This window comes from Staurois parvus, unplaced genomic scaffold (assembly GCF_062004578.1).
Source record: "Staurois parvus isolate SC_StPar_1 unplaced genomic scaffold, SC_StPar_1.0 ptg000362l, whole genome shotgun sequence".
Lineage (NCBI taxonomy): Eukaryota > Metazoa > Chordata > Amphibia > Anura > Ranidae > Staurois > Staurois parvus.
In genome coordinates, this window is record NW_028318158.1 from 6740312 (window position 1) to 6767041 (window position 26730).

Genomic DNA, 26730 nt, shown 5'->3' on the forward strand with positions numbered 1-26730 from the left:
CAGCTGCACTGATATGTACAATATTTAGCTGCGTATAATGAATTATTATTATGATTAATAAGAATTTATATGGAATTAATAGTTTGCACAGCACTTCACTAAATAAAGGGACAGTATAGTTTAAAACAAGGAGGTTAGCAGGGCCCAGCTTATGGGAACTGTTGAGAAATTGCAGATTTCTTGCACACAGCAGCCCAGGTGCATTGCACTGTAGAAAGGAGTAGCAAGAGACTGATGGCTGCCTGTTCAGACAAGGCACACCCTGACACTGTCATCTGACAGGCTGGGCTGCCTCTTCCTGCAGCTGTAATGGGAAACCTCCTTGATGACGTTACTGAGCTGCATCTATTCCATCCAGCACCGTGTAGCCTGTACAGTCCCTTCTCCTCTGCACACACCAAGGGATGCCTGCCTCTTTCCTCCCTCTGCTTTAATATATATAACATCTGCCTGCATCTGTCTCTCCAGTGGTCTCAATACAAGGACTGCTCTGCAGTGATTTCTCTGTGCATGCCTCTGCAGCCTCCTGCCACCCGTACTTGGCCACCTCTGTGCCTTCTCACCAGCTACCTTCCTGTGATCACAGTCCAGGGACCATGATCGGTTCAGCAGCCAGGTTGGCTCATGACCGGGCTGTGGCCAATGGCTATGGTACCAATGAGAAAGCCCTGAAATACCTCCACCAGGACTATGAGACCCTCAGGAATGAATGCCTCCAGTCTGGAACTTTGTTTAAGGACACCTCTTTTCCAGCCATCCACTCCTCGCTTGGGTTCAATGAACTGGGAGCCAACTCCTCCAAAGTGCAGGGGGTGGTGTGGAAGAGACCCACGGTAAGTCACCAGCCTCAGGAGAGTGCATGCTGCATGACAGTTGTAGAGTCTGGGACTACCAGCTGAGAACTACAAATCCCAGCATGGGCTGATAAACTGCTTGATTTCTGTTAATAGGTTGTTGCTGTGAAACTGGAATTCTTAAGGTAAGTGGGTCGGTTTTAAATATGGGAGCTGCTAGTGTGTTTTTGTAGGTGCATGCCCCTGGCCTTTCATCCTCAACCTCATTTTATTACTTCATTAATCACACATGTGGAACAAGTATGCAGGTTGGGAGGTCTGACTTGACTGGATTCATAGTGCTTCCAAGTGACATGTCGCCAGGATGATAGCCTTGGAACTTGTACCTTTACAAATAAGTCAGTATTGAGAGGTCCCATCTTTCTGTACTTATCGGTTCCGTATAGGAAGGTTGGGGGGGATCCCGACATCCAACATCCCAGTGTATTTGTAGACACTGTCTGAGCCAGAATGTTTATTTCCCAGGTGACTGCTGATTCCAGCATGTCCGAACAGTACGCAACTGCCATTAAGTATTAATGTTGGTCATACATATGGCAGTTATTAGCATTTTAACCGTTCCCATCCAGGAACAATTACTATAGCTAAGTGGCAGGAATAGTGCGTGCATTGATCTGTTCAATTTGTTTTGCAAAAATGTCATGAAACTATTCATTTGTATCTTGTGTTTATAAGATAAATTTATGCAGAAAGTTTGGAGATTACGTGACCCCCTAAGGCCCCTTTCAGATGGGGCGGATTCCATTCAGCTCACAGTTCCCCAGCTGATCGGAGCAGAATGGGCGGATGACAGGTCTGTGCGTCTGCTCAGTTTCTGCAGAGAGGACATGGACAGAGCCCACTCTGCTCTATGGGCAGACAGGAGTAAACACACTCCGCTGTCTCTTTACACCCAACTACCCTCCGATCTGATACACCCAAATGGAAGAGGACCATCCCCTTGTTTATTTTGTCGGTTTTTAGCAGACCCAGAGGTAGGCAGGTGTAAAGGCAAGTCAGTTTACACCTGCCTGTCTATAGAAATGCATGAACCTTCCGATCAGGTCAGCCTGAAAAACTGACAGATGGACCAGATCGGATTGCCCATGTGAAAGGGGCCTTATTGGCTTATTGGCTAACTTGAGATAGCCAAAGACTGGCACCAGTAAGAAGTTGGGGAGAAGATGTCAGTGCCGGCAAAGGACCTCATGGGCATCAGAGCTTTGGAACAAAGGTAAGTATTCTTTACTTTATTTCCTCTTTAAGCTGGATATACACTGCTCACATTTCAGCCAATTCTTACTGGCTCGGCCAAAAGTCAAGCAGTGTATGGCCCTGTTCACACCACTCCATTCAACAAATGTCAATTGTTCAACTAACTTTTGTTGAAGGAGCCTGTCAGACAATTGTTCGCCTAACGTTGCCTGCATCCAATCAGATGCAGTCACTGTTCTGATCTGATCATTTGCAGCACTGGTTGTCAAAATATAATAGCCTAGCAGAAGGGATTTGTCTATCCACATTGTTGGCATGGATAGAGGAATCTGTTAGATTTTTTTCATTTAGCCTGCAGAAATCTATACATGTATGGTCAGTCTTAGATCCCTTCGTCGGGTTTTATAAAATTGTTATTATCTTATCGTTGTCAAAATTTCTGTAATAAAGTGGTTCAAAAGGTAGAAAGCGTTTTACCTTAATAGCCATGGTTCACACTTCTGCTGAGCAAAACATCGCATGTGATTCGCACAGGAACCACAGCGCACATGTGATTTCTGTGCATACATTTTGTATGCCTCAAATCGCAAATCACCAAAATAGTGCAGGACCCTTTTTTTTTGTCCGTACCAGAATCGGATCACATAGGTATTCACACCTATGTGATCCGATTCTGCACATCGCACCGCGTTTTGTGAACCGATTTCAGGGAGTTGTTAACTTAACATACACGCCTGCAGGTTGGCATGAATGGGGTGCGATTATGATGGGGTGCAGAAATCGCACAGAAAACGCTGCGAATTCTGGCCTGCATCAGTGTGAACCCAGGCTTAAAGGGAAAGAAATAAAACACAAGGAAAGACATAAATACTGTGTATTACAATTGCACATTTAAACAAATGCAACGCATGTACGAGCACAAGAGGAAAACACACTGAAACATGCAGATTAACACCCCAGTCACATGCCATGCGACTTGTAAATCGTATGTCAAGTCGCACCCTATAGAGCGGTCATATAGTGTGAAACAGGGCCAAAGGTAAAAAATCTGAATGCAGCTCCCCCCAGCCCCTCCCCCTTATACTTATCTGAGCCCAATCTCAATTCAGCGATGTGCATGAGAGCAGAGGCTCTCTTGTCTCTCTGCCTCCTCATTGGCTCAGACACAGAGGCGGGAGCCATTGATCCCAACTGCTATCAATCACAGCCAGTGAGGAGGAAGTAGGGGACAGGGTCGAATCCTGCTTTGTGTGTTATGGACACACAGTGACGGCTCGGGAGCTAGCCCGCAGGAGTGCCCCCATAGCATGTGGCTTGTTATGGTGGGCACTCTGCAGGAGTGGTGGCGGGGGGACCTCAGAAGAGGAGGATCAGGGCTGCACACAGCAGGTAAGTATAACATTATTATCATTATACAGGATTTATATAGCACCAACAGTTTGCGCAGCTCTTTACAAAATGAAGGCAGACAATTACAAGGCATGCAGTTACAATACAATTTGGTACAAGAGGAAACCGAGGGCCCTGCTAGTTAGAGCTTACAATCTAGGAGATAACATGTTTGTTATATTAAAAATAAATTTCTACTATGACTAAGAACAATTGATTATTTTGTTGCCAAAGATACTGCAATGCAAACAAATCTGCTCTTCCTCCTGAATGGATCATTGTACACAGCAAGACTATTTGTGTAAAATTCTCTTTTCCTTCCGTTTTACTGTCATTTTTAACTTCCTTCTGCACCATTGCTGTGCCTCTTTTTTATGGACTAAGAAAAGTTATACTTCCACTGGGAAATCCAACTACACATCTGAGAGGCTGCAATGTTTGGGCCGCCAGGCTTATAATCGACCTTTATGAATACTCAGTGAGTCAACAGAAATTTGTTTTCAAAATACATTGATGGTGTGAATTTGTAGAGGATGACTGTCACAGGCTGGCATCAGGCGGCTGGAGTACTTATGGTTTCATGCTGTATAGCAGTGGTTCTTAACCTTTTTGGAGGTACTGAACCCCACCAGTTTCATATGCGCATTCACCGAACCCTTCTTAATTGGAAAAATAAAATATGATTTTTAAAATTCAAAACATAGGTATATATTTATACATAGGTGCACAAAATGAACAAAACCATTAAGAACAAAGAACAAAACCATTAAAACATGATTTTCACACAAAAACAAAATAATGAATATTTACCGCAAATCAGTGTGACTTCTGCTGCTGTCTTTCAGAGGCCAGTTCAGAAATGCGCGGCATTACCTTGGCAAGTGCCACTCTCATGTCATTTTCGCAACAAAGTCTGTTCCTTTTCTTCGTCTTTATGTCCAGCATCCTCGAAAAGGATTGCTCGCAAAGATATGTTGTAACAAACGGTATGAAAATTCATCCCCCGTAGTAATTCATCCCCCATATAGTAATTCATCCCCCATATAGTAATTCATCCCTCATATAGTAATTCATCCCCCATAGTAATTCATCCCTCATAGTAATTCATCCCCCATATAGTAATTCATCCCCCATAGTAATTCATCCCCCCATATAGTAATTCATCCCCCATATAGTAATTCATCCCCCCTATAGTAATTCCTTCCCCATATAGTAATTCCTCCCCCATATAGTAATTCATCCCCCATAGTAATTCATCCCCCATATAGTAATTCATCCCCCATAGTAATACATCCCCCATATAGTAATTCATCCCCCATATAGTAATTCATCCCCCATATAGTAATACATCCCCCATATAGTAATACATCCCCCATATAATAATTCATCCCCCATATAGTAATTCATCCCCCATAGTAATACATCCCCCATATAGTAATTCATCCCCCATATAGTAATACATCCCCCATATAGTAATACATCCCCCATATAGTAATTCATCCCCCATATAATAATTCATCCCCCATATAGTAATTCATCCCCCCTATAGTAATTCATTCCCCATATTAATTCATCCCCCATATTAAGTCCCCAAGTCCCCCCTGTGTCAATTCACTTACCTTTGCTCCGCGTGTTCCTCTCGCTGTATTCCCGCGCCGTTCCGGTCTTCAGGGCGGACTGTGAGAGGAGCCTAGCTCCTCTCACATTTGTCACGCTGCCCCGCCTACACACATCCTGACAGCCAATCACTGGCTATCAGGATGTGAGTGGCAGCAAGACTGGCCAATCATTGCATTTGAGTCCCTGCCGCCCGAGAGGAGGGAGGGGAGCGGGCGCCCGGCACACAAGAGCCGCGGCTTGCCGACCACTGGGCATGTCATCACAAATCATATGAGTCGGGTGTGGGTCACCTCCGCCGAACCCCCGAGACTGACTCACCGAACCCCTGGGGTTCGATCAAACCCAGGTTAAGAACCACTGCTGTATAGTCATGACTACTGCACCATAGATAGGCTTGTCCACTCCTACTTCCACCATTGCCTATCCATACCACTCCAAACCCCCCCTTTAACCAAATAAACTTTACAAAAATATGACACCATTTTGGAGTAAATGGCCAACATGGCCTTTTATTAACAACTTCACATTTTACATACATCAACCATTCCTTAACGGAAACCAAAGAATTGTTGTTGGTCTTCAAAGGCACCCACAAACGATCCAAAATGCACCTGCGGACAACCCTATACACTAGGCCTCCAGCCGCAACCAACCAGCTCGGAGACAACCATACCGTCCGCAGTGCAGCACCACCACCTTCCAGTTAAACCTTGGTTAACTGGGAATATCCACCGGGCCCCCCATACCACGGATGGGGTCCCACACCATTGTTTTCCTTCCAAGATGAGAACCGCCTCCAAAGACCAACAACCGCCACAGCACGCTGGGTAAGCCCTTACCCATGTGTGCCACGCCACAAACTATGCCGTCCTGCAGCTCCAGGGACCACAAATCCGTGCCCACCGCATTCAAATGCACTCCATCACTGCGAAGGTACCGCCAAGTATCCACCTCCAACTCCACATGCCGAACCACCAATCCTCCATTACGAGTAAAAAAGCGCCCCACCTCCCGGTTGACCTTAATCCTGGCCTTGTTGAGCCGCTCCACCGACCGCGCCAAGCGCCAAGAAGTGCGGGCGACCATGTCAGACCACACCACCACCATCCCCGGAAACTCACGCCGCAACTGAAGAAAATCCAGCTTGACATCTCTAACCAGCTCCCGCATGGACCTACCCCCCAAATCGTTGCCACCCGCGTGAATCACCAACACATCCGGTGGCCTATCCAGCCGCGCAAAACGCCGCACCTCTGGCACAACACGACTCCACAACATGCCCGGCACACCTAACCAGCGGACACAAACCTCCCGTCTATCCAACCCCAGCTGCCTGCCATTGGGCCGAACATCAGCCCGCCTGGCCCCCCAAAACACATACGAGTGACCCAGGATCCACACCAGGCACACCGCTCCACCTGAAAGAAAAGAAACAATACCGCCAGAACAATACAGCACAGGGACAGAACCGCAACAACCTCCCACAACCCAAACAAACAAAACACAGGACCGCCCACTAAGCCCGCAACAAATGCGGCCGAACGTACAGGCGAAATCTCTGGGAATCCCACCTACCAATGCGCTTCACTACATCCTACGACAGCCCCCACCTGGCCGCCTCCGTAGCAGCCCCTATCCGAAACGAGTGCAAAGCATACAAAGACGCATCCAAACCAGCAGCCGTCAAACACCGGCGAAAAACCGCCGCAAATTGAAACCGCGTCAAAGGGGATCCATCAACATGCCTGAAAAAGGACCCCCGCCCCCCAGGGCGACGGGACAAAAATTCCCAAACCGCCTGAACAGGGCACACCAGTGAACCCGGAAGAGCGAAAAAACGCACCTTCGCACCCCTGCCCAATTGATCCGTCTTAGACCGACGGACCAGAACCTCCACCCAATCACCGGAGCACACAACCTCCTCCATCAACAACCCCCCAAGAACCGACTTGGACGGACTAACGAGCTCCCCAATTCGCAAAGCCCCAAAAAAAGCCACCGCAAAGGCAGCCCGAAATAAAACCACCTCAAAATCCGAAGAACACACAGGCCGCAAATGCTCAAACAAAGACCCCAACAACGCGAACGACACCGGACGACGAGAATCCCTACAACGATGAGCCCTCCGATAACCCCGCAGAGCCTGTCGAACCCAAAAATCCTTAGTAAAATCCCGACACCCTTGCAACTGAAAGAAAAACGCCAATGCCGCTAGACGGCGATCCACTGCGGACGCCGACACCCCCCGCTCCAAACTCCGCGCCAAGAAGTACAACACCACCACACGCACCTCCGGCCCCCAGGGATCAATAGCTACCAGTCGCAACAGCTCCAGCCATTCCCGCCAGACCGTAGAGTAAGCAGACCAAGTCGCCTCACTCACCGACCGCCGGATCCAACCCGTAACGACTCCAAGGCAATCTCCCACAGCCAGTCGGGACAAGGAACCCCGTGTTGCTCCGCCGCCGGCGCCAACTCCCGGAATTTGTCCCACTGAAAACGAGATAAAGCGTCAGCTAAGGTGTTGTCAACCCCAGGGAGATGTACCGCATGGAGAAAAACATTCAGCTGCAAGCAACGCAACACTAAGTGGCGAAGAAGGGCCACCACCGGTCGGGAAGAAGCCGAGACCCTATTGATGACCGGAACCACCCCCAAATTGTCGCAGTGAAAACGCACCTTTTGATTCCGAAAATTTTCCCCCCAAACCTCAACCGCCAATACCACTGGAAACAGTTCCAACAGCGCTAGGTTACTAAGAAAACCTGCCTCCCGCCAGGAAGCCGGCCACGAGGCCGCACTCCACCGACCCCGGAAATAGGCCCCGTATCCCGCAGAAGCCGCCGCGTCCGTGAACAGCTCCAAGTCAAAATTACTAACCGGGCCCGACATCCAAAGCGCCCGGCCGTTGAAAGAATCCAAAAAGGTGTGCCACAACTGCAAGTCCTCCCGATGCTCCCGAGTCAGCCGAATGAAATGAAAAGGGGAGGCAACACCCGCCGTCGCCGCCGCCAACCGGCGGCAGAACACCCGACCCATCGGCAGGATCCGACAAGCGAAATTAAGTTTTCCCAACAATGACTGCAAGGGCCGCAGCTGAATTTTACGCTTCCCCTGAACCGCACGAATTTCACCCTGAAGGGCCAACAGCTTCTCTTCCGGCAGCCGGCACTCCATTGCGCCAGAATCCAAAACGATGCCCAAGAAAGTCATCACCGAAGCCGGACCCTCCGTCTTGTCAGCCGCCAAAGGAATCCCGAAACGGTCAGCAACGTGCTGCAACGTAGCCAGCAAAACCGAGCACACCCCGGAAGCCGGCGAACCCACGTAAAGAAAATCATCCAAATAATGGATGACCGAATTCACCCCCGAAACATCCCGAACCACCCACTCCACGAACGAACTGAACTTTTCAAACAACGCACAAGAGATAGAACACCCCATGGGCAAACACCTATCAACGTAAAACGCGCCCTGCCAACGGCAACCCAAAAAACGAAAACTGTCCGGATAAACCGGCAACAGCCGGAACGCCGACTCAATGTCGGACTTCGCCATGAGGGCACCGCGCCCATACCGACGAACCCAGAACACTGCCGCATCAAAGGACGTGTAAGACACCGAACACGACTCCGGACCTATAGCGTCATTCACCGACCCCCCCTTAGGGAAGGACAGGTGGTGAATTAACCGAAACGCATGCGGCTCCTTCTTAGGCACAACCCACAAGGGAGAAACCACCAGATCCGCAAACGGAGCACAAGGAAACGGACCACCCATACGACCCAACCCCACTTCCTTCCGCAACTTAGCCGAAACCACCTCAGCATGCTGCAAGGCCGACCGTAAATTCCGAGCTAAGGGGGGGACCAAAGTCAAAGTACAGGGGATGCGAAAACCCTCCGAAAAACCTGCCGCCAGCAGCACCGCCGCAGCCCGATCAGGATATCTATTTAAGAAAGGCTCCATCCTTTCCACCCACACCGGCGTCGTCCCTCTTACCCGCAGGCTCTCCGGGAGGGCCTCTACCCCGCCTGAAACAGCGCGAGAAAGGATGGGATCCACCGCACCCAGAACACTCGTGCCTAAACCTACAGGACCCTCCAAAACGACAAGTGCCCTCCTGGAACTGCCAGCAGAAACCCCTACGCTTGGCGGCCGATTGTCCCGGGGAAAACGAACCACCGGCCCCGCCCTGAAAAAACGGACCAGGAGCCCTCGGCGGCGCCATGAGCCGCATCCAGAGGCCAATGTCCTTGTGGTCCCAACGCAAAGACGGGCGAACAGCCCTCCGCTGCCTAAACTGCTCATCGTACCGAAGCCACGCAGACCCGCCGTAAACCCTGTGAGCCTCACTAATGGCGTCCAGGTAACAGAACAACGCCGAGCAATGCTCCGGAGCTTTCTCCCCAATGACACTGGCCACGATTGTGAAAGCCTGCAACCAATTCGCAAAAGTACGGGGGATAAGCCGAAAATGCCGCCGCTCCGCATCCTCCCGTCTACCGTCATCAACCCGGGACCCATCAAACGGAAAACGCTCCAAAGGCAAGAGCGTGAATATGTCCACATACTCCCCGTTCCAAATTTGTTCCCGCACGGCCGACTGCAAATGCGCACCCAAGGGGCCCTCAAAACACACATACACTTCCCCTTCGCAGAGTCCGCCACGCCGACAGGTCCGGACACCCCCGAACCCTCCCCCAAAACCGCGGAAGGAACCGCAGAACCCATAATCCCAGACTCCGCGGAAACCACCCCAGGCCCAGAACTAAGCGGAGAAGAGACCCCCAGGCCCCGCACTACCCCGCTGTCCTGTCCCGGAACCGCGAGCCCGTCCCCACCTGCCGGCGGGAGCCACGCAGAAACAGGCCCAGGGGTCCCAACACCGCCCCGCTCCAGCCGCCGCACCAAGTCCCGCAAACCGGAAAGTACCTCCCCGAGACCCCCACCAAAACCAGACAGGGGAACGCCGCCAACGAACGCCACCGAGGCCGCACCCACCGGGGCGGCCTGACAGCCCCCCAGCAGATCCCTCAACGCAGAAGAAAAGGAGACAGACACAGGAACAGGTAACTCACCAGGCTGCCCAGGAGATGCCCCATCAGCCGCGCGCTCCCGCTCCAGCGATGAAGAGCGACGAGCCGTCGCCCCCGCATCGGGTTCCGACAGCTCGCCCTCCGACCTCTCGTCCACCACTTGACGTCCGGATGGCCTCCCGGTCCCAGGAGCCACGGGTCCCGCAGGGTTGTGCCGCTCCCGACTCCGCCTCTGGGCACCAGCCATGCCTGTCGCCGGCCCTGGGCTCCGTCCAGCAGCACTCCCAGCTGCACTCCGCCCAGCGCTGCACGTCTTCTTCCGTCTTCTGGGAGCCCCGGCTCCCGACTGTCCAGGGGGCCCACCAGCCGCATCAGGGGACAGCCCAGCAGCCGCAGCTGACCGCCTCCCGTGCCGAGCTCCCTCCCTGACAGGTACTATGTCAGCGGAGGAGCCGGTAAATGCACTCCCTCTCCTGCCTCCACGCCGCGCGGGCGGGGGGGAGGGACTACCCCGCGAAACCCCGCCCGCCAAGCTCACTTCACGTCCTCCTCTCCGTGCGGGCGGGGGGGAGGGGCCACTCAACGAAACCCCGCCCACCGAACTCACTCCATGGCCTCCTCTCCGTGCTGGCGGGGTGGAGGGGCCACTTGGCGAAACCCCGCCCGCCGAGCGCACTCCACGGCCTCCTCTCCGTGCTGGCGGGGTGGAGGGGCCACTCGGCGAAACCTCGCCCGCCGAGCACACTCCACGTCCTCCTCTCCGTGCGGGCGGGGGGGAGGGGCCACTCGACGAAACCATCGCCGGGGATTCCTCCCGGCACCGCCGCTAGCAGAGGCCAGTGAGCGCCCTGCCAGCGGGGCCGGAGGGTCCCGAGGGGGGCTCCCAATGCGGCGCTGAGCTCCAGGGGGTGGGGCCGGACTGAAGCGCTCCGGAGGCCTAGACCTCCGAGCACGTGGGCGCACCCGCCCCCCCGCTGCTGGTGACAAGCCCGGGTCTCCCAACAGATCAGAGACCCGGCCCTGCAACCAGCCCATACCTCGCTCTTCTGCTGCCTCCCGAAGCTGTGCCACAAGGGCCTCCATGCCGCTGGTCAGATAGGAGGGGGAATTTTCAGGACCAAGCTCACATGAAGCTCTGGTCCTTGCACCCATCCAGCTGCACTGACGCCCCTTCCGCAGCAACCCCCACCCTACGGTGCCACAGACACCTCCTACACTCCACATCTGCCAATCCCGTAATTCCCAATCCATTCCCCACCCCTTGGAGCTAAATGTTTAACCCTTTCCGTTCCCTACCACTCTGGGCCTAGTCATGTATGCCCTGCGCTATTTCCATTCTTCCCTATTCGCTACGGGCATTTCTTATCTGTAAAGATTAAAGTTTATCTAAATCTCAAACAAAATTTTAATTTATTGCAGCTTACGAGTCCTTTGATGTGGTAGCTGCATTCGGTTTTTTTTTCAGCCTTTTTTTTTTCTTTTAATTTCATCAGGTGATCCTGCTAATAACACACTTCCTGTCCCTTTGTTTCTATGCTTTTTCTTTACAGTACAGTATGTATAAAAAGAGCCATGGTTGTCACCCACATTGGACTTCACACTTTTCTGCCTTTGTTCATCTTCATTTCAAGGTGGACTGATGGGACTAGTAGTTTCACAAGAAAGATCAGGTTCTTTGTGCTTTTTTTTAAAGGTAGTGACAAGGATACTGCATTTCTGGGATGGTCAACAGGTATTTTCTTTACTTTTTGAAAATGTTATTGTCTTCAATTAACCTCCCTGGCGGTATTCCTGAGTGTAGCTCGGGGTAAAGTTTCAGTACCACAAGCGGTAACCCCGAGCTACACTCGGGAATACCATGCAGCGTTGCACAGGGAGTCCCTGCAGCGCTTATCTTGTCCTTCGCTCTCGCGATGCGTCCCCTGCAGCGTCCCCGGCCATCTCCTCCGGCCGATGCAGGCATCCGGCTTCCGTGTTCCGGTCCCTGTGACGTCGGGACTTACGGGAGCCGGGACCGGCGGCAAATTTGAAAATTTTAAAAAATGACATTTTTTTTAAAATGATTATTACATAGTAAAACATTGCTGTTTCAAAGCATTTCACATACATTTTGTCCCGAGTGCTTTGTCCTGTGCCCTGCCTGCTTTTGTACTGTTCTTTCTGCATGGAAACTTAGAAAAGTCCATGGCGTCCAAAAAGCGTCCCTTTATGTCAAAATCGGTTTTAGACCGGCTAGAGAGCGATAGTAAATCAGGACCACTTGCAGAATTGAGTGATAATGATTTGTGGGGAAATTCATCATCAGACACTGAAAACGATTCTGCGACTTTGCTCAGCGATGTGCGAACTTGGTGCTATATTTCAAATTTCCGTGTTTTTGGTTTGATTATATTATTGAATTAAATTTATTATTATATTATAAATTTTTATGATTATTTATTCAATTATAATTTATGATTTTGTGTTTCAAGTTTTATCATATCCAGAATGTTTACTAGACTCTTGTTCGGACAGATTTCAGTGAGTTCTTCCTAAATTACAGGCCTACAATAAAAAAACTACATATTTCCATGCAAAAAAATGTACCGCTTTCAGCACCAAAAAACTGAAATAATCATACTGCTAGGGAGGTTAAGAAAACTCATGCAACCACCACATCTAAGTAAACATATAATATTTTTGGTTTGGGGTTTAGATATGCTTTAGGCCTCTTTCACATGGACGGTCTGGTCAGCCTGCCTGTCCATTTTTCAGATGGATCCAACTGGACCCTCCATTCTCCTCTATGGGTAACTGGCTGTAAACAAACTTGTGTCCGTTTATACCCAGCTACCTTCCATACAATCTGGTCTGGAAAAAAAAAACAGAAGGGGGATCCGTTCCCCACCGTCTGGCCAGATCAGATCAGATGGCAGTCGGGTGGAAATGGACAGCCAGTATGTTTACATCTGAGTGCTCATAGAGGAGAGAGTGGGCTGTGTCACTGTCCGCTCTGCATAAGGGGAGTGGACAAGGACTTATCATCCGTCTGCTCAGCCGGGGGGGGGGGTCAGCGGACAGATTCCCTGCTGAGCAAACAGATCGCAGGCAGAGTCTGCTTGTGTGAATGGAGCCTCGGAGAAAATGAAAAAGTATCGGTTGACTACGGCAAAAACTCAGAATCTTTGTATTGTCTGAAACCTAATTTGTCTTTAGGCAACTGCTCCAATTTTTAAAGGCAAATTTGTCTTTATTATATTTTGCATCAAAATTTAACAGCACAAAACATAAGAAATAATAATAATATATATAAGTAAATGAACATAAAAATAGCACAGATGTAGCGATGAGCCATGGGGATAAGTGAAAATGTTTCCATACAACAGCAAAATAGAAGGATCAATAACACAGTACAGAGTTATGAAAGAGCGTAATTTCCAGGGGGCATCCCTGGGCAAGATGTATGAAACCAAATGAGATAACTCCGAACAACCACATATATAAATCCGAGCTGAGAAGGAAGAGAAAAAAAAAAAGAAAAAGGAATTTAAGAATAAAGAGGAGAGAAAAAAGAAAAAACAGTTGTAGAAATAGTGAAAGATAAGAAGAGAGAGGGTCTGGAGACGGTAACGGCAAAAAGTAGAACCAAGGCGGCTCTCCCCCGCCACCCGCTCCCAAGCGCGGTCCGCAGGGCCAAGCCGGTGTGCATTCCAAAATGAAAATGAATTGGGGGAGCAAGGTTCAACTCCCCTAGGGCACAGCAGAGGAACACATATCTTGGAGAATCAAAGAAGAGGAGAAATGGAGCTAGACCGTCCACAGTAACTTATATTTATCATAGGTATCATTGGCAAATGCCAGCATTTCCTCCATAAACATGATATCATTAAGCACAGAAACCCACATCAGAAGAGGCAGGGAAGTGGCCGTTTTCCAAAAGAGGGGTATCAATTGGAGGGCTGTAGATAGAAAGAAACGTAACAGACTCTTCTTCTGCGCTGCCAGTGAGCCCAGTAATATAGAGAGGGGAGCAATCTCCGGCGAAGGGGCCAAGGACTGCTTCAATTTTTAACGTTTTCTTGAAAATGCTCCTGAAATGTAGCTCCAATGTAGGAAATATGCAGAACAATTTAAAGTAAACACGTAATTTGCCTATTATGACCAGCAGTGGAGAGCGTGGATCCAAACTGGATGTTACAGGATGTTTGGATTTGCATGCATTTTCATCATCATATATCACTGCATTGTTAGATTGTTTTTACAGATCAAAAATTGGAGAAAAGAATCCCCCTGGGACTTTAAAGGCAGACTAGAATATACAAAATCAAGCTATCTTTAAAGCAGTATCAATCTTTATTGGTAGATATATATTGATAAGATCAAAAGAACCACATAGGTCCATAAAACCACATACACAGTGTGGGTTAGTAGGTAGTATTGCATACAATCAAAAAGATGATACAGAGTATATACCCTATATATATTTAGTATATATATACCCTGTATCTTCTTTTTGATTGTATGGAATACTACCTACTAACCCACACTGTGTATGTGGTTTTATGGACCTATGTGGTTCTTTTGATCTTATCAATATATATCTACCAATAAAGATTGATATTGCTTGTACGATAGCTTGATTTTGTATATACTAGTCTGCCTTTAAAGTCCCAGGGGGATTCTTTTCGCCAATTTTTGGTCTGTTTTGCAGTCTTCTTGGGGATGTTGGCAGAGCTTTACATGCATACTATTTATGTTACCTGATCACTTGATTTAGTATTGTTATATTTCTTGATTGTTTTAACATGGCGTTTTCACATCTAGCCACGTTTGAAATTCACAGCCTACGCACAGCTCGGAATCCTCAATGTCAGCTCAAGTCAATTGATCAAAGTGGGCATGGTGGAAATTTCGTAAATGATACACTTTTTAGTTTCATGCTAATATGGAGCAAATAAGCCTAGAAAATAACATAACCATTTGGAACTAGCATGTGTGGTAGTTCAAAAAAATTTAAATAGCTGCAAATATTTGCTCCCCTGAAAATCTACTAAAAACATAAACTAAAAATCCATGTGTTTGGTCAACTTAAATCTGCGTTCCAGTCAGATTATAAAAATATTATATACTCTGTAAAGTAGAGCTGGCTATAGATGAATCAAAGTTCGTCCGGTTTAGCGCGGACCAGACAAATTTTGATCCATGGGTGGCCGTATGTGTTCTAACAATTGACTTCTGTTGAATGAAAATGTTGGAAAACATTTGTTGATCGGTGGCTGCATCCACTGATCAGTGTATTGTGGAGAGTCCCACCATCAGAATACAATGTCCCAATGGGGGAGAGTCCTTCATCGACCTTATTTGTGTGGATGGAGGAATCTGTTTTTTTTTCAACAGAAAAAAAAATCATCTCTGTGGCCAGTTTAAGAATATACTGCTCATTTGGTCTGTGGGATATAAAAGAGGAATTTTTACTTTAATCCTTGCTTCCCAGCAGCTGGAGCTCTACTCCACTCTTACTTCACCTCTGGAATGTGGGGTCCTCATGAGTGGTACCACAACACACCATTGTAGATAGGTGTCAGTAAGCCTAAGTGGTTCCTTCATTGCTCCCTCTCCCCCATTTAATATATTTTAAATATATATTTATTTATATAATACTGTTTAGCATACTATGTTGGGTTTCAGTACACACAGTATTTTGGGTGTATGGTAATCTTTGAAACAATGTGCATTTTTACTTTGTGTTGTTTCTAAACTTTGTTTACTGGAGACTCTGGACAGTCACCCTGGTGCACACTAGCCCACATGCTGCAGGCTGGCTGTGGGTGCCAGGGCTGTCTTTAAGGAGGGGCAGAAGGGGCAGCTGCCCTGAGCCCAGTCATTATTGTGGGACCCAAAGCAGCTGTCCCATACTCGCCAGCTGTATTGGTTTACATTCATTTGTCCCTGGAAGTCTTTGTCCCAGGCTGTGTCAGATATCTCAGTGTGAAGTGCTGTCACTTATGCTGCCCAGCTCTGCCCTATTGCCATGTACAGATGACTCAGGTGTGCAGACAGTGTCAGCATTCACATGTAAATAACGGCAACATTCATCTGTAAATGTGGCATTCATTTGTAAATAGCTGCTGCAGTGTGGCATTCATATGTAAATAGTGATGACAATGTGGCATTCATATGCATATTTTGCCCCCCCCCCCCCCCCCAAGGTTCCAGCCACCAGCACCTCTGCTGGTGGTCAGTGTAAATTCCCCCTTACACTGGTGGCTAGTGTAGAACTTTATTGGTTGTTGGTGTAAAATCCCCCATTGCATTGGATGTCAGTGTAAATTCTTCATTACATTGGTGGTCAGTGTAAATTTCCCTTTACATTGGTGGTATGTGTAGAATTGTCCTTACACTGGTGATCAGAGTAAATCTCCCTTACATTGGTCATCAGTTTTAATCCCCCCTAAAATTGATGGTCGGTGTAGAAATGTCACCTCCCATCCAGCACTGCCATTGATCCCATCCACCCCAGCACTGCCATTGATCCCATCCCCTCCAAGAACTGCCACTGATCCCATCCCCCCATCAGCACTGTCACTCATCCCATCCTCCCCACCACTGCCACTTATCCCATCCTCCCCACCACTGCCACTGACCCCATCAACCCTCCCGCCCAGAATTGCCATTGATCCCAGTCCTAGGAGTTTTCTTTCTATTGGTTGGTTCCCTAACCTTCTCAGTTCATCGTGTGCAGGCAGTGAGATGATGTGCTGTAACCTTCAGCAACCAATCAGTGAGTGGTAAGGATGTGCAGTAACCTCTAGCAACCAATGTGTGAGCTGTATTAATGTACAGTAGCCTCTAGAAACCAACCAGTGACCAGTAATGATGTGCAGTAACCTCTAGCAGCCAATCAGTCAGCGGTAAGGATGTGCAGAAACCTGTAGTAACCAATTAGTGAGTAGTAATGATGTGCTGTAACCTCCGGCAATCAATTGCATTTGCTGCCTGATCTGCTGTAATCTGATTTTGAGTTTAGCTATTTATTGCATGTCTCAGAGGAGGTAGAGAGCAAAATGTCATGGGGGGGCCCAAGATAGCCCTGGGGGTGCGGGAATTGATGCAATTCCCACACCTACAACCACATTGCGTTTCTCTTGCAAGACGTGCAAGGGGCCATTCATTCTGAATGCCCCCCCACATCTCATTCTGATGTGGGAACTGCACAGAATCCACATGGTCAAAAAGACCATGCAGTTTCTGTGTGGATGCGTTTTGGAAAAGGTGCATGCACCTTTTCCTTGCGTGAAACACAGGCACAGCAACCCATTCAAATGAATAGGCTGCCGTGCCCTCGCAATTGCCGGCCTGACGGCTCACACTAGTGTCTAGGGGCCTTACTGTTGGGTTTTGTAAGTCCATTTTTTTCAAGTTCCATGTCAATACATTGTAACAATACTATTTGGTTTTGGTTACGTGTAGATCAAAGGATTTTCACACAGTTCTGTGCCTTTCAGCCACTGATTAGGTATGCTGTATGTCAAACTGGTGTAGATGGAACATTTTCTCACGTGACCTATAAAGAGGACTTATGAGGATAACTGTTACAAGGCACAAGGCTTCCATCCAGCTCTGGTGGCCATCATTGCTTGATCATTGTGGTAGTGGTTTTAGTTCTGGGGTTGAGGTCACCAGCACTGCATCATGCCTGACCAGGACCTGGCAACTCCAGAATTCTGGCCACCATGAATGTGCAGCCACCTTTATCTTCAATAACCCTGCAAAGCTTCTAGGTTTTGGCATTACTGACATTAATAGCCATTACAGTTAGCTCTTTGTTTTGATTAAATGTGGGAAGTACAATCTGACTTCTGTCTGCCTCTCAGAAAATGAAGAGTCAGCAGCACCCATTATGGAGGATTCCATTAACTAAAGGAATAAGGTAAAGAGCAGCTTGACGCACATCCATGGACATGGCAGGAAGTCTGTGGACCACTTTTCTTTATTTGTATATATTTTTAGATTGTTTATGTTGGACTAAAGATGAGCACCCTGTCATTATCTGCATGTGGGGGATGGGGGTGGATCTAAAACAATGCAGGCAGCCGTGGACAATCCTTGGTGGATGGAAATTGTTATACTTTTCAACTTTAAAATTACCCTTTCACTAGACTATTCATTGCAACAAAAATCTTCCCATAGGATTATACGGTATGTGCATTTAACATATTTTTGACATGTTATTTACCTGTGAAAGCCTCTGTAGACGTCCAAAACTCTGAGACTGCTGGCGGCCACCGCCATCTTGTAAGTGATGTCACCAGCCCCAGTAGGCACACTGAAGTGACACTCTATAGTTTATCCCCTCTCTTCATCCCAGCAGTGACATGCATGTTATGTATAGAGGTGAAAGGAAGAAGACCTTTCATCAAAACCCGTTTAACTGCACTAATGCACTATACTTTGTTAATAGTATCTCCTGTTTGCTTTCTAGGAGTTGTGTTCCAGCCCTCAGTTCATCTCAGGAGGAGCAACCCGGACAGACATTTGTCAAGGAGCTCTAGGTAAGATGTGGACTATCTAGCTACTTATAGCAATGGAAAGTTCCTGGCCCAGCCTACTGCCACGGTCATTACCAAATGCTGGAACCTTTCCTGTGTATTATAAAGATTACCAAACCAATCAAAAAGTCTACGATTCCCGGTGCATTATATGTAATGAAAAGTTAAAGGATAGGTTCACCTTTAGAAACATGTTACATGTTAAACCCATATTTAGGGTGTAATATGTAACAAGCTCCTATTCACCTGCCCCCAACACCACCAGAGCATCCCTCCCTGTGACAACACGCAGGGGGTTCTGCTCCTCACATCTGCTATCACATTTTGAAAATGTTTCCGTCCCCACACAGCCGCATCATTCATTCACATCAATCTGTGAATGAAAGAACTACAAGCCCTGTCTGCCACCGCAGCAAATCAGCATGCTCATAGTTTTTTCACACTGCCTTCAACTCTGTAACTGAAAGCACATACAGAGACATGCTGTAGACAGTGTTTGCACTAGTCTGGCATTGCACCCGTGATCCACTGACTGCGGATGCAATGCTCTGAAAGCTCCTGTGGAAAAAGTAATAAATCCACATTTTTGTCCCTGCAAAAATATGTGCATTTATTATTTTTTCACAAAGGTGAACTTAGCCTTTAAAGCTAAAGTTTAAACCTCTTATAGTTTGCCTTCTCTGGTTCCTTCCTTCCATCATCACTATGTTTCTGTATGCAATGCAGACAGATCATGGCTGGTGGGAGGGGCTGGCAGGGTGCTGTACATAGCTTTCTGACAACAGGAAGCTGTGGTTACACCGACGTGATTCTGAGCCTTTGTGATTAAGAGAACTGAAATCCAATGAATGAAAGGGATGGGCTAGGGACAGTCAGACTGGGAAGCAAAGGCGATGGATGGTGCTGGATGTCCCCAATCGAGATGAGATCCAGATTCACCGGATGATTTGATTGTAGCAAATTTGCCCTATTGGAGTTTGCCTCAAACTAGCAAATGTTGCCTGAATCCTCCTGGACTTGTCTCTGTTCTCATCACAGTCACCAGACATAGCACAATCTGATAATGCAGTCTTTGTGCCATCAATTTCAGGCTCACCAAATCAGTAGTTATCTGATCAGGCAAGCCTTGGCACTACCTAGTTGAGCCTAAGGGAGATTTATCTTAACTTCCTTTCCTATCAAGAAAAAACAAGTATTATCTTCTATAGGGACACACAGGCTCTAAACCTTCCATTCTCCATCATAAACTAACATAAAAGTTTTCAATGGAGTTGGACTTTAATATTTTAAGCCACTTTCATTATTTCAAACCACTTTCATCTACTCAAAGCTTCAGTTTTGGTTGATGTAACCTTTAATCCATAGACTGAACGGTGCGTATTCTTCTGTTGACAGGTTAAGTATTTTAGGAGATCACAGGAAACTGATAGTGTGACAGGAAGAATATTAACAATATGTGTTTTCCTGTTACAGGTTGCCAAGCACAAACACAATTTCAATGACTTTACCTTATGATGTTTGGTTATCAGGCACGTTGTCTCTAAGCATGCATTTATAATCAGTATCATATACAGAATGCGATATGGTGGATGATAGCTGTCATGGTAGATGCGTTTGTACAGAGATCCACGGCAGACAAGAACTATAGTCATGGGCCTGTAGTCCAGTTTTATTAAAAAGAAGAAAAAAAAAGAAAGTCTTTATAACAAAGGGTTTCCCACGCACGGGCTTTCAGCTTCACACAAAACAATAATGCCAAGCCACCTGGATCTTAGGCTCACTTTCATTGCAGTACCTTGCTGCACGGGCCCATTTCTGGTCTCCAGATATGGTTCTCCAACCCCAATGTAGAGGTTCTTCTGATATTCCAGGCGTTCTTTCTCCTCCAAGACTCACAGGTTCTACTGGCCCCCTGGACTTTCTCCCAGTTGCCTCAGCTCTAGTCTCTCAGAGGTGACTGCATCAGGGACCCTGATGAAGTCACGTGACAGTGATGTAACGCATAGGTCAGAGAGTGGAATGGGGTGGCGTCATTTCCGACACGAACGGCCACAGCCATATTGGTACACCCAGCACATGTGATTGATGCCTTGTTTGATCTGTTCACATTGCTGTGAGCTGGCTGTTTTTTCTGATCCAATGAACCCCTGGCAGGAGTTCTGTACGCTGGCTGATTTCCGTATCCAAAGGTGAAAGATATATTACCACCGCTGAACAGTATGGTCCACCAGTGAGAGGGATATCAGCCCTACATCGCCGTTTGGGATTCCACTTAAAGGGCCCCTACAGTGAGTGTCCTGAAAGCCTTTTGGCCCGGGGGTCTAGGCGTGGAGGTGAGGAGGCATTTTAGCCGGTGTGGGATTCACTAATCATTTACCTATCCACGTTTTTTTTTTTTTTGGATGCATTTTTGTTGGACGTTTTTGCACATGGACTTTATGTCACATTTATGATATTTTTTTAGTCACATGCTATTTATTTATTCATTGTGTTATTGTGTTTTACGGTGCACAGTAATACATTTATTTGGTTTCACTGTGCGTTTATATCACCATTTTCTGTTTTATACTAGTTGCACTCTATATATGTTTGCCACATTTATTTATGGTATTTTTATGGTCACTTATTAGTCGTTTTATGTCACAGGGCCTTTTGATGCACATTGTGTTATGACCCTTTAGTCGCATGGTCACTTTTTTTGGCCTCACTGTGCATTGTTATTGTCATTCATCTGTGATAAGTGGTTTGTCCACTTTTAATATTTAAGCACTTCATTTTGTATTTTACACATTTTGCTCCACTTTCTCATCAGTTGTATTCACGTTATTTCATTTATGTTATGACGGACTCATAAGTCCCACTATTACTGTGATTTAGTTAATATTTTATTTTTCCCTGATCATTTTCATGCGTTTTGCCCACGGTCACGGTTTATTGTCTGTTACACCTTTTGATCCTCATTTTGGACCTTTATTATTTCACCTTTCCCTTCACAACCATATTCCTTCCATTTACTGATTATGTTATGGTGTATTATCTATTGTCTTTTCATCTCATTATTTGTTTTGGAATGTCTGTGGCATTATTGTGATTAGTGCAACATCAATTTCCTGTTTGACGTTTTTTTTCCCCGCTTTTTTAAACACAAAAGCAGAAGAAAAACGGATCAGTGTGAAAGCAGCCTAACTCCCGTGAAGCTTATATTTCCCTTGCACAACTGTGAACTTACAGGCTGCCGGCAATTGGCAAAGCCTGGACACCGGAATAAAGGTGCTATCCCACCTAATATTCTTTGGAACCTTCAAACTCCCGGCCTTGATCCAGAACTACCAAATCTGGAGAAAGCTTCGAACACAACCTTCTCTCTGTTCACAATCAACCTGTCAGAGTCTGTCAAACTGTAGCTTGGAGAATTCTGTGCCACTTTTATGCCCATTTACATAGTGGCAGAGTTTCACACTGTCACAAGAAATATAGACTAATATTAATGCAGTCCTGTAATCAATAGTGCATTAATTATTGTATTTTTACAGTGCAAGAACCTGAATTTGACCTAGTATCAGTTTCTTGCAGTCTCCTGTACAGCAGGACTGGAGTGTGAGAGGAAGAAGCCGCACAAGGAGCCAATAAGTTCATGTGCTGAGAAGTATACTGATAGAAGGAGAGATCAGAGTGACAGGAAGATGAGTTCATCACTGTACTACTTCTCCTTTCACTGTCTAGTTCCAGGCTTGGATAGGTCCATGCCAACCTGGGAACAGAGGAAGGGGGTTAAAAGACGCTGGTCATCAGACTGAGGACACCTAGAGGCGGAAAAAAGTACTTTGGGGGATGGGGGGTCTCTGGATTGAAGGCAGATATTGAATCAAAAGCTGGTTTTGCTAATTTATCTTTCAATTGGCTATTTATTTTTATATTTTTATTTTTTGACTGGAGTTCTGCAAAAAGTTTGTATTGGTGATGAACACTTCAAATAGTTTGTAAAATAGTAGCACATTGAACTGATGGTAGGCGGTCTGCAGTCTTCTAACCATAGAAGGACTACAAGTATCAACATGTCTAAGCAGCATGGCAAAATTGATTTGTAGATACAATTTTGGACATAATGGGGTTGATTTACTAAAACTGGAGAGTGCAAAATCTAGTGCAGCTCTGTATAGAGACCAATCAGCTTCCAGGTTTTATTGTCAAATTTTGAAGTATAAAGCTTAATGATTGTGGACACCTTTGTTTAATGGTGAGCCTTATGAATTTTCCTTCGGATTTACCAAAACCATATACTATGACAGGCCTAAACACTTTCAATTTTGTATGCCATCAGGCAGGCCCTTGCACTACATAATTGAAGGTAAATCTAAAGGAAATTGAACAAGAAAATTCTACAATCCATGGCCAGCTTTGCTGAACAAGCTGAACTTAGAAGCTGATTGGCTACACTGCACAGCTGCCCCAGATTTGCACCCGTTTTAGCAAATCTCCCCCATTTTAATTATACTGCATGAAGTGGGATTGCAGCTAAACAGCTTTGAAACATACAGTATATAGGTCAATTATTTTACCTACCAACTTATCTTGTGGCTCTGTTAAGCCGGTCTTGTGCTTAACACATCTCTGAATCCCAGTATAGCAAGGGTGGGTGACACCAGAATTGTAGTTCTATAGCTTTTTGTGTCACTTTCCAATATCCAGCCTATTAATTGGGCAAAGAATGAATTTTACTCCAATGCTGAGTTCACTTTTTTTACCTCCCCTCCTGTAAATTCCCTAAGTAAATCAGCTGTCACCCCTCCACCCCCTTACTTAAACACATTAGAATAAAAATGCTGTGGGGTACAATAAAGTCTATTTTCAGCATTCTTATTATTTTACTGGATTGATATAGTGCCAACAGCTTGTGCAGAGTTTTACAATTGAAAGGGAGACTTTGCAGTTACAATACAAATCAAGACAAGAGGGTTAGGAGGGCCCTGCTCATGAGAGCTTACAATCTAAAAAGGAATGGCAAGTGATACAAAAAGATAATAAGGTAATAGCTGTGTGGGGACGAGCTGATGCAGAAAGTAAAAGTTTAAATCTTGGGTAGAGGTGGGATAGGGATTCGATTTCAGGGATTGTCTATAGGCGTACAGGGTAGGAGATAGCCAGATTGGGGTAGATAGTTCCAGAGGATGGAGAAGTCCTGGAGGTAAGCATGGGAATAGGTGATGAAAGAGCTAGAGAGCAGGAGGTCTCCTAAAGGTTGATGAGGATGGTTTGGGTGATATTTTGAGACAACATTGATGATGTAGCATGGGGCAGAGTTGTTGATGGCTTTGTATGCCCTTGAAAATATTCTGAATTTTGTTAGTTGGGCAAATGGAAGCCATTGGAGTCCTTTACAGAGAAGGCTGGTGGAAACTGAGCATAAGGTAAGGCAGCATCATTTATGATAGACTAAAGTATGGATAGGCTGTGTAGAGGTTGGCCTATGAGGAAGGAGTTGCAAGAGTCGAAGATAACAATGGAGTGAATTAGCTGCTTGGTGGTGTCATTGGTTAAGTTGTATATTGTGGAAATATTATGAAAGTAAAGACCACAAGATTTGGACAGTGATTGATGTGGTCTGAAAAGGGCAAGTCGGGGTCCAGGATTACATCTAGCACCAAGGGATTAGAGGAGGGAAGGATAGTTGTGATACTAATCTCAATAGAAAAACTGGAGGAGGGGGACAGGTGGAGGAAAGATTGGGTTTAGGAAGTAGCATGAAAACCACAGTATGCCAGTTAGTAAATTAGTGATGCATGATGAGCCTGAAGGAGTAGAAAGATTTGGGTGTTGTCAGCATAAAGATGGTATTGGTAGACATGGGAGGTTATCAGCTGACTCAGGGAGGGTAAAGATTGAGAATAGAAGGGGTCAGAGGACAGAGTCTTGGGAGACCCCTGCAGAAGGAGAAGGGGACTACATAGAGTTGTAGGTGACACTGAAGGACAATTTAGGTAGGAGGAGAACCCAGAGAGAGCATTGTCTTGAAGGCCAAGGGAGAGGAGTATATTATAAACTAACAATTCCCATATGTACTGGCCAGATGGCAGCCATATCTTGTACTACTGCTTATTAAAGTTGGAGATCACTCACCCCCTGCTTTCTACCTCCTCTCACCAGTGTGTAGCCAATACGATTAAAGTAAAATTAAAAGCAACTTTTTTATTTTTTTTTTAGTTTTGGATAGAGTGGAGAGGGATTAGAATGCTTGTCAGTTTTTATTTCTGTCTTTGTCCCCTTTAACCGTTTCAATACCGTGCAATTTTACACCTTCCTGCCCAGGCCAGTTTTCAGGTTTCAGCGCTCTCACACTTTGAATGACAATTGCGCGGTCAAACAACATTGTACCCAAACTAAAATTTGATCATTTTCTTCACACAACTAGAGCTTTCTTTTGGTGGTATTTAATCACCGCTGGGGTTTTTATTTTTTGCTAAATTAACAAAAAAAGACCAAAAATTTTGAAAAAAAAAACACATTTTTCTTTGTTTCTGTTATAAAAGTTTACAAATAAATAATTGTTCTTCATAAATTTAGGCCGAGATGTATTCTGCTACATGTCTTTGGTGAAAATAACCCAAATTAGGATGTATTTTTTAGTTTGTAGGAAAGTTATAGAGTTCACAAACTATGGTATAGATCTGAATATTGATCAATCCTGAAGTACTGACAGCCAATCTAATATCTTGAGGTCCAAGAATGTCAGAACAGTACAGATATCCCCCAAATGACCCCTTTTTGCAGAGTAGACAGTCCGACGTACTTCATAAGAGGCATGGCGAGTTTTTTGAAGTTGTATTTTTTTGTCATAATTTTTCGGAAAATGAAAAAATTAAAAAAATTATTTTCACTATTTATTTTTTTTACATACTGTCACCAGTGCAGTACAGCATCATCATATAACTGGCATGGCGGTGAACAGCGACACTGACTGGTGACAGTATGAAAAAAAAATATATATTTTTTTTTAAAAAATTTTTTTTTTTTTTTATTATATTTAATTTTTTATTACATTTTTTTTTATTTTTTTTAAGATTTTTTTTCATATTTTACTATGACCAAAATAGTACAATGTTACCATAGTAACACTGTACTACTTTGGGGAAGTGATCAGTATTTTTTTTTTTTTTTTTACACAATTTGCTTATAGCAAAGAATTACTTTGCTATAAGCAAGCATTTACCTGAATGAAATCGATTCATTCAGCTTTTTTTTTTTTTTTTTGTGCTTAGCTGTGATTGGGTCACAGCTAATCACATGGCATGTGCATGTGATTAGCTGTGACCATTCACAGCTAAGCACTAGTATACAATGGATGGCATCATGAATGAAGCCATCCATTGTATACAACTGTCATGTGACCTGCTGTGATTGGTCACAGCAGGTCACATGGTACCGGCAATGGGAGCCGGTACTCGGATCTGTCATCGGCCGTGTCCGAGGTGCACGGGCGGTGACAGATCGCACTGCTGCGTCGCTCTGCAACCGCGCAAACCACGCATGTGCGGGAGCACGCCAAATGGCGTGCACCCGGAAAGCTGCAGCGCTTTTCAAGCCGCCAAACAGCCATTGGCCGGGCGGCTAATGGTTAAGGGGATTCACCCTCTCTATTTGTCCTGTTTACGGTTATCATTGAAAGAGAACGTAATGAAAATCCTGAATTTTGAGTTGTCCCCAGAAAAGTAATAAAGGGGACATCTTCCAATGGGGACACTAGTTCTGGTGACCTGGGGGTCCCCAAGAAATTCCCTTAATTTGCAGGGATTTCCTCTCACTTGCCTTTGCTATGGGACAGGAAGTGAAGGGAAAACTCTGTAATGAGACACAGATGTTGAAAAAAAATTGAAAGGGGTTATAACCCTCCCTTCCTCTATCCAAAATGAAAAAAAAAGTTTTGCCTATATGTAGCACTACCCCCTTAAGGATTGCTGATGAATTTCGGTCCCCCTATAGTCCTGCACAGCCAGTCAGTTAGCATTTTTCTACACAAACTTTCATCCGTAGACAGAAATAAGGCCTTGAGCATTGTTTTTTTTGTTATTTTTATGAGGGGATTAGAACTTGGATAGGGTAAGGGGTGTG

General features: G+C 46.0%; 2 protein-coding genes across 2 annotated transcripts in view; one reads left to right on the forward strand and one right to left on the reverse strand.

Moving 5' to 3' along the window:
* Positions 1-334: 334 nt before the first annotated feature.
* The window catches only part of LOC149456388 (calpain-2 catalytic subunit-like), a 105016-nt gene continuing 78620 nt past the window's right edge, over positions 335-26730 (forward strand). Inside the window, exons 1-2 of the mRNA XM_089685062.1 lie at positions 335-833; positions 18558-18627. Coding sequence (XP_089541188.1) covers positions 597-833; positions 18558-18627 — 307 coding nt within the window. The 5' untranslated portion in view covers positions 335-596. The remainder of the gene's footprint in view (positions 834-18557; positions 18628-26730) is intronic.
* LOC149456389 (uncharacterized) lies at positions 1224-8615 on the reverse strand. Its single transcript, XM_089684993.1, has 2 exons — positions 7552-8615; positions 1224-1356 (listed from the first exon to the last, which is right to left on the reverse strand). The coding sequence occupies exons 1-2, from the start codon at positions 8613-8615 to the stop codon at positions 1224-1226; spliced, it is 1197 nt and encodes a 398-aa protein (XP_089541119.1).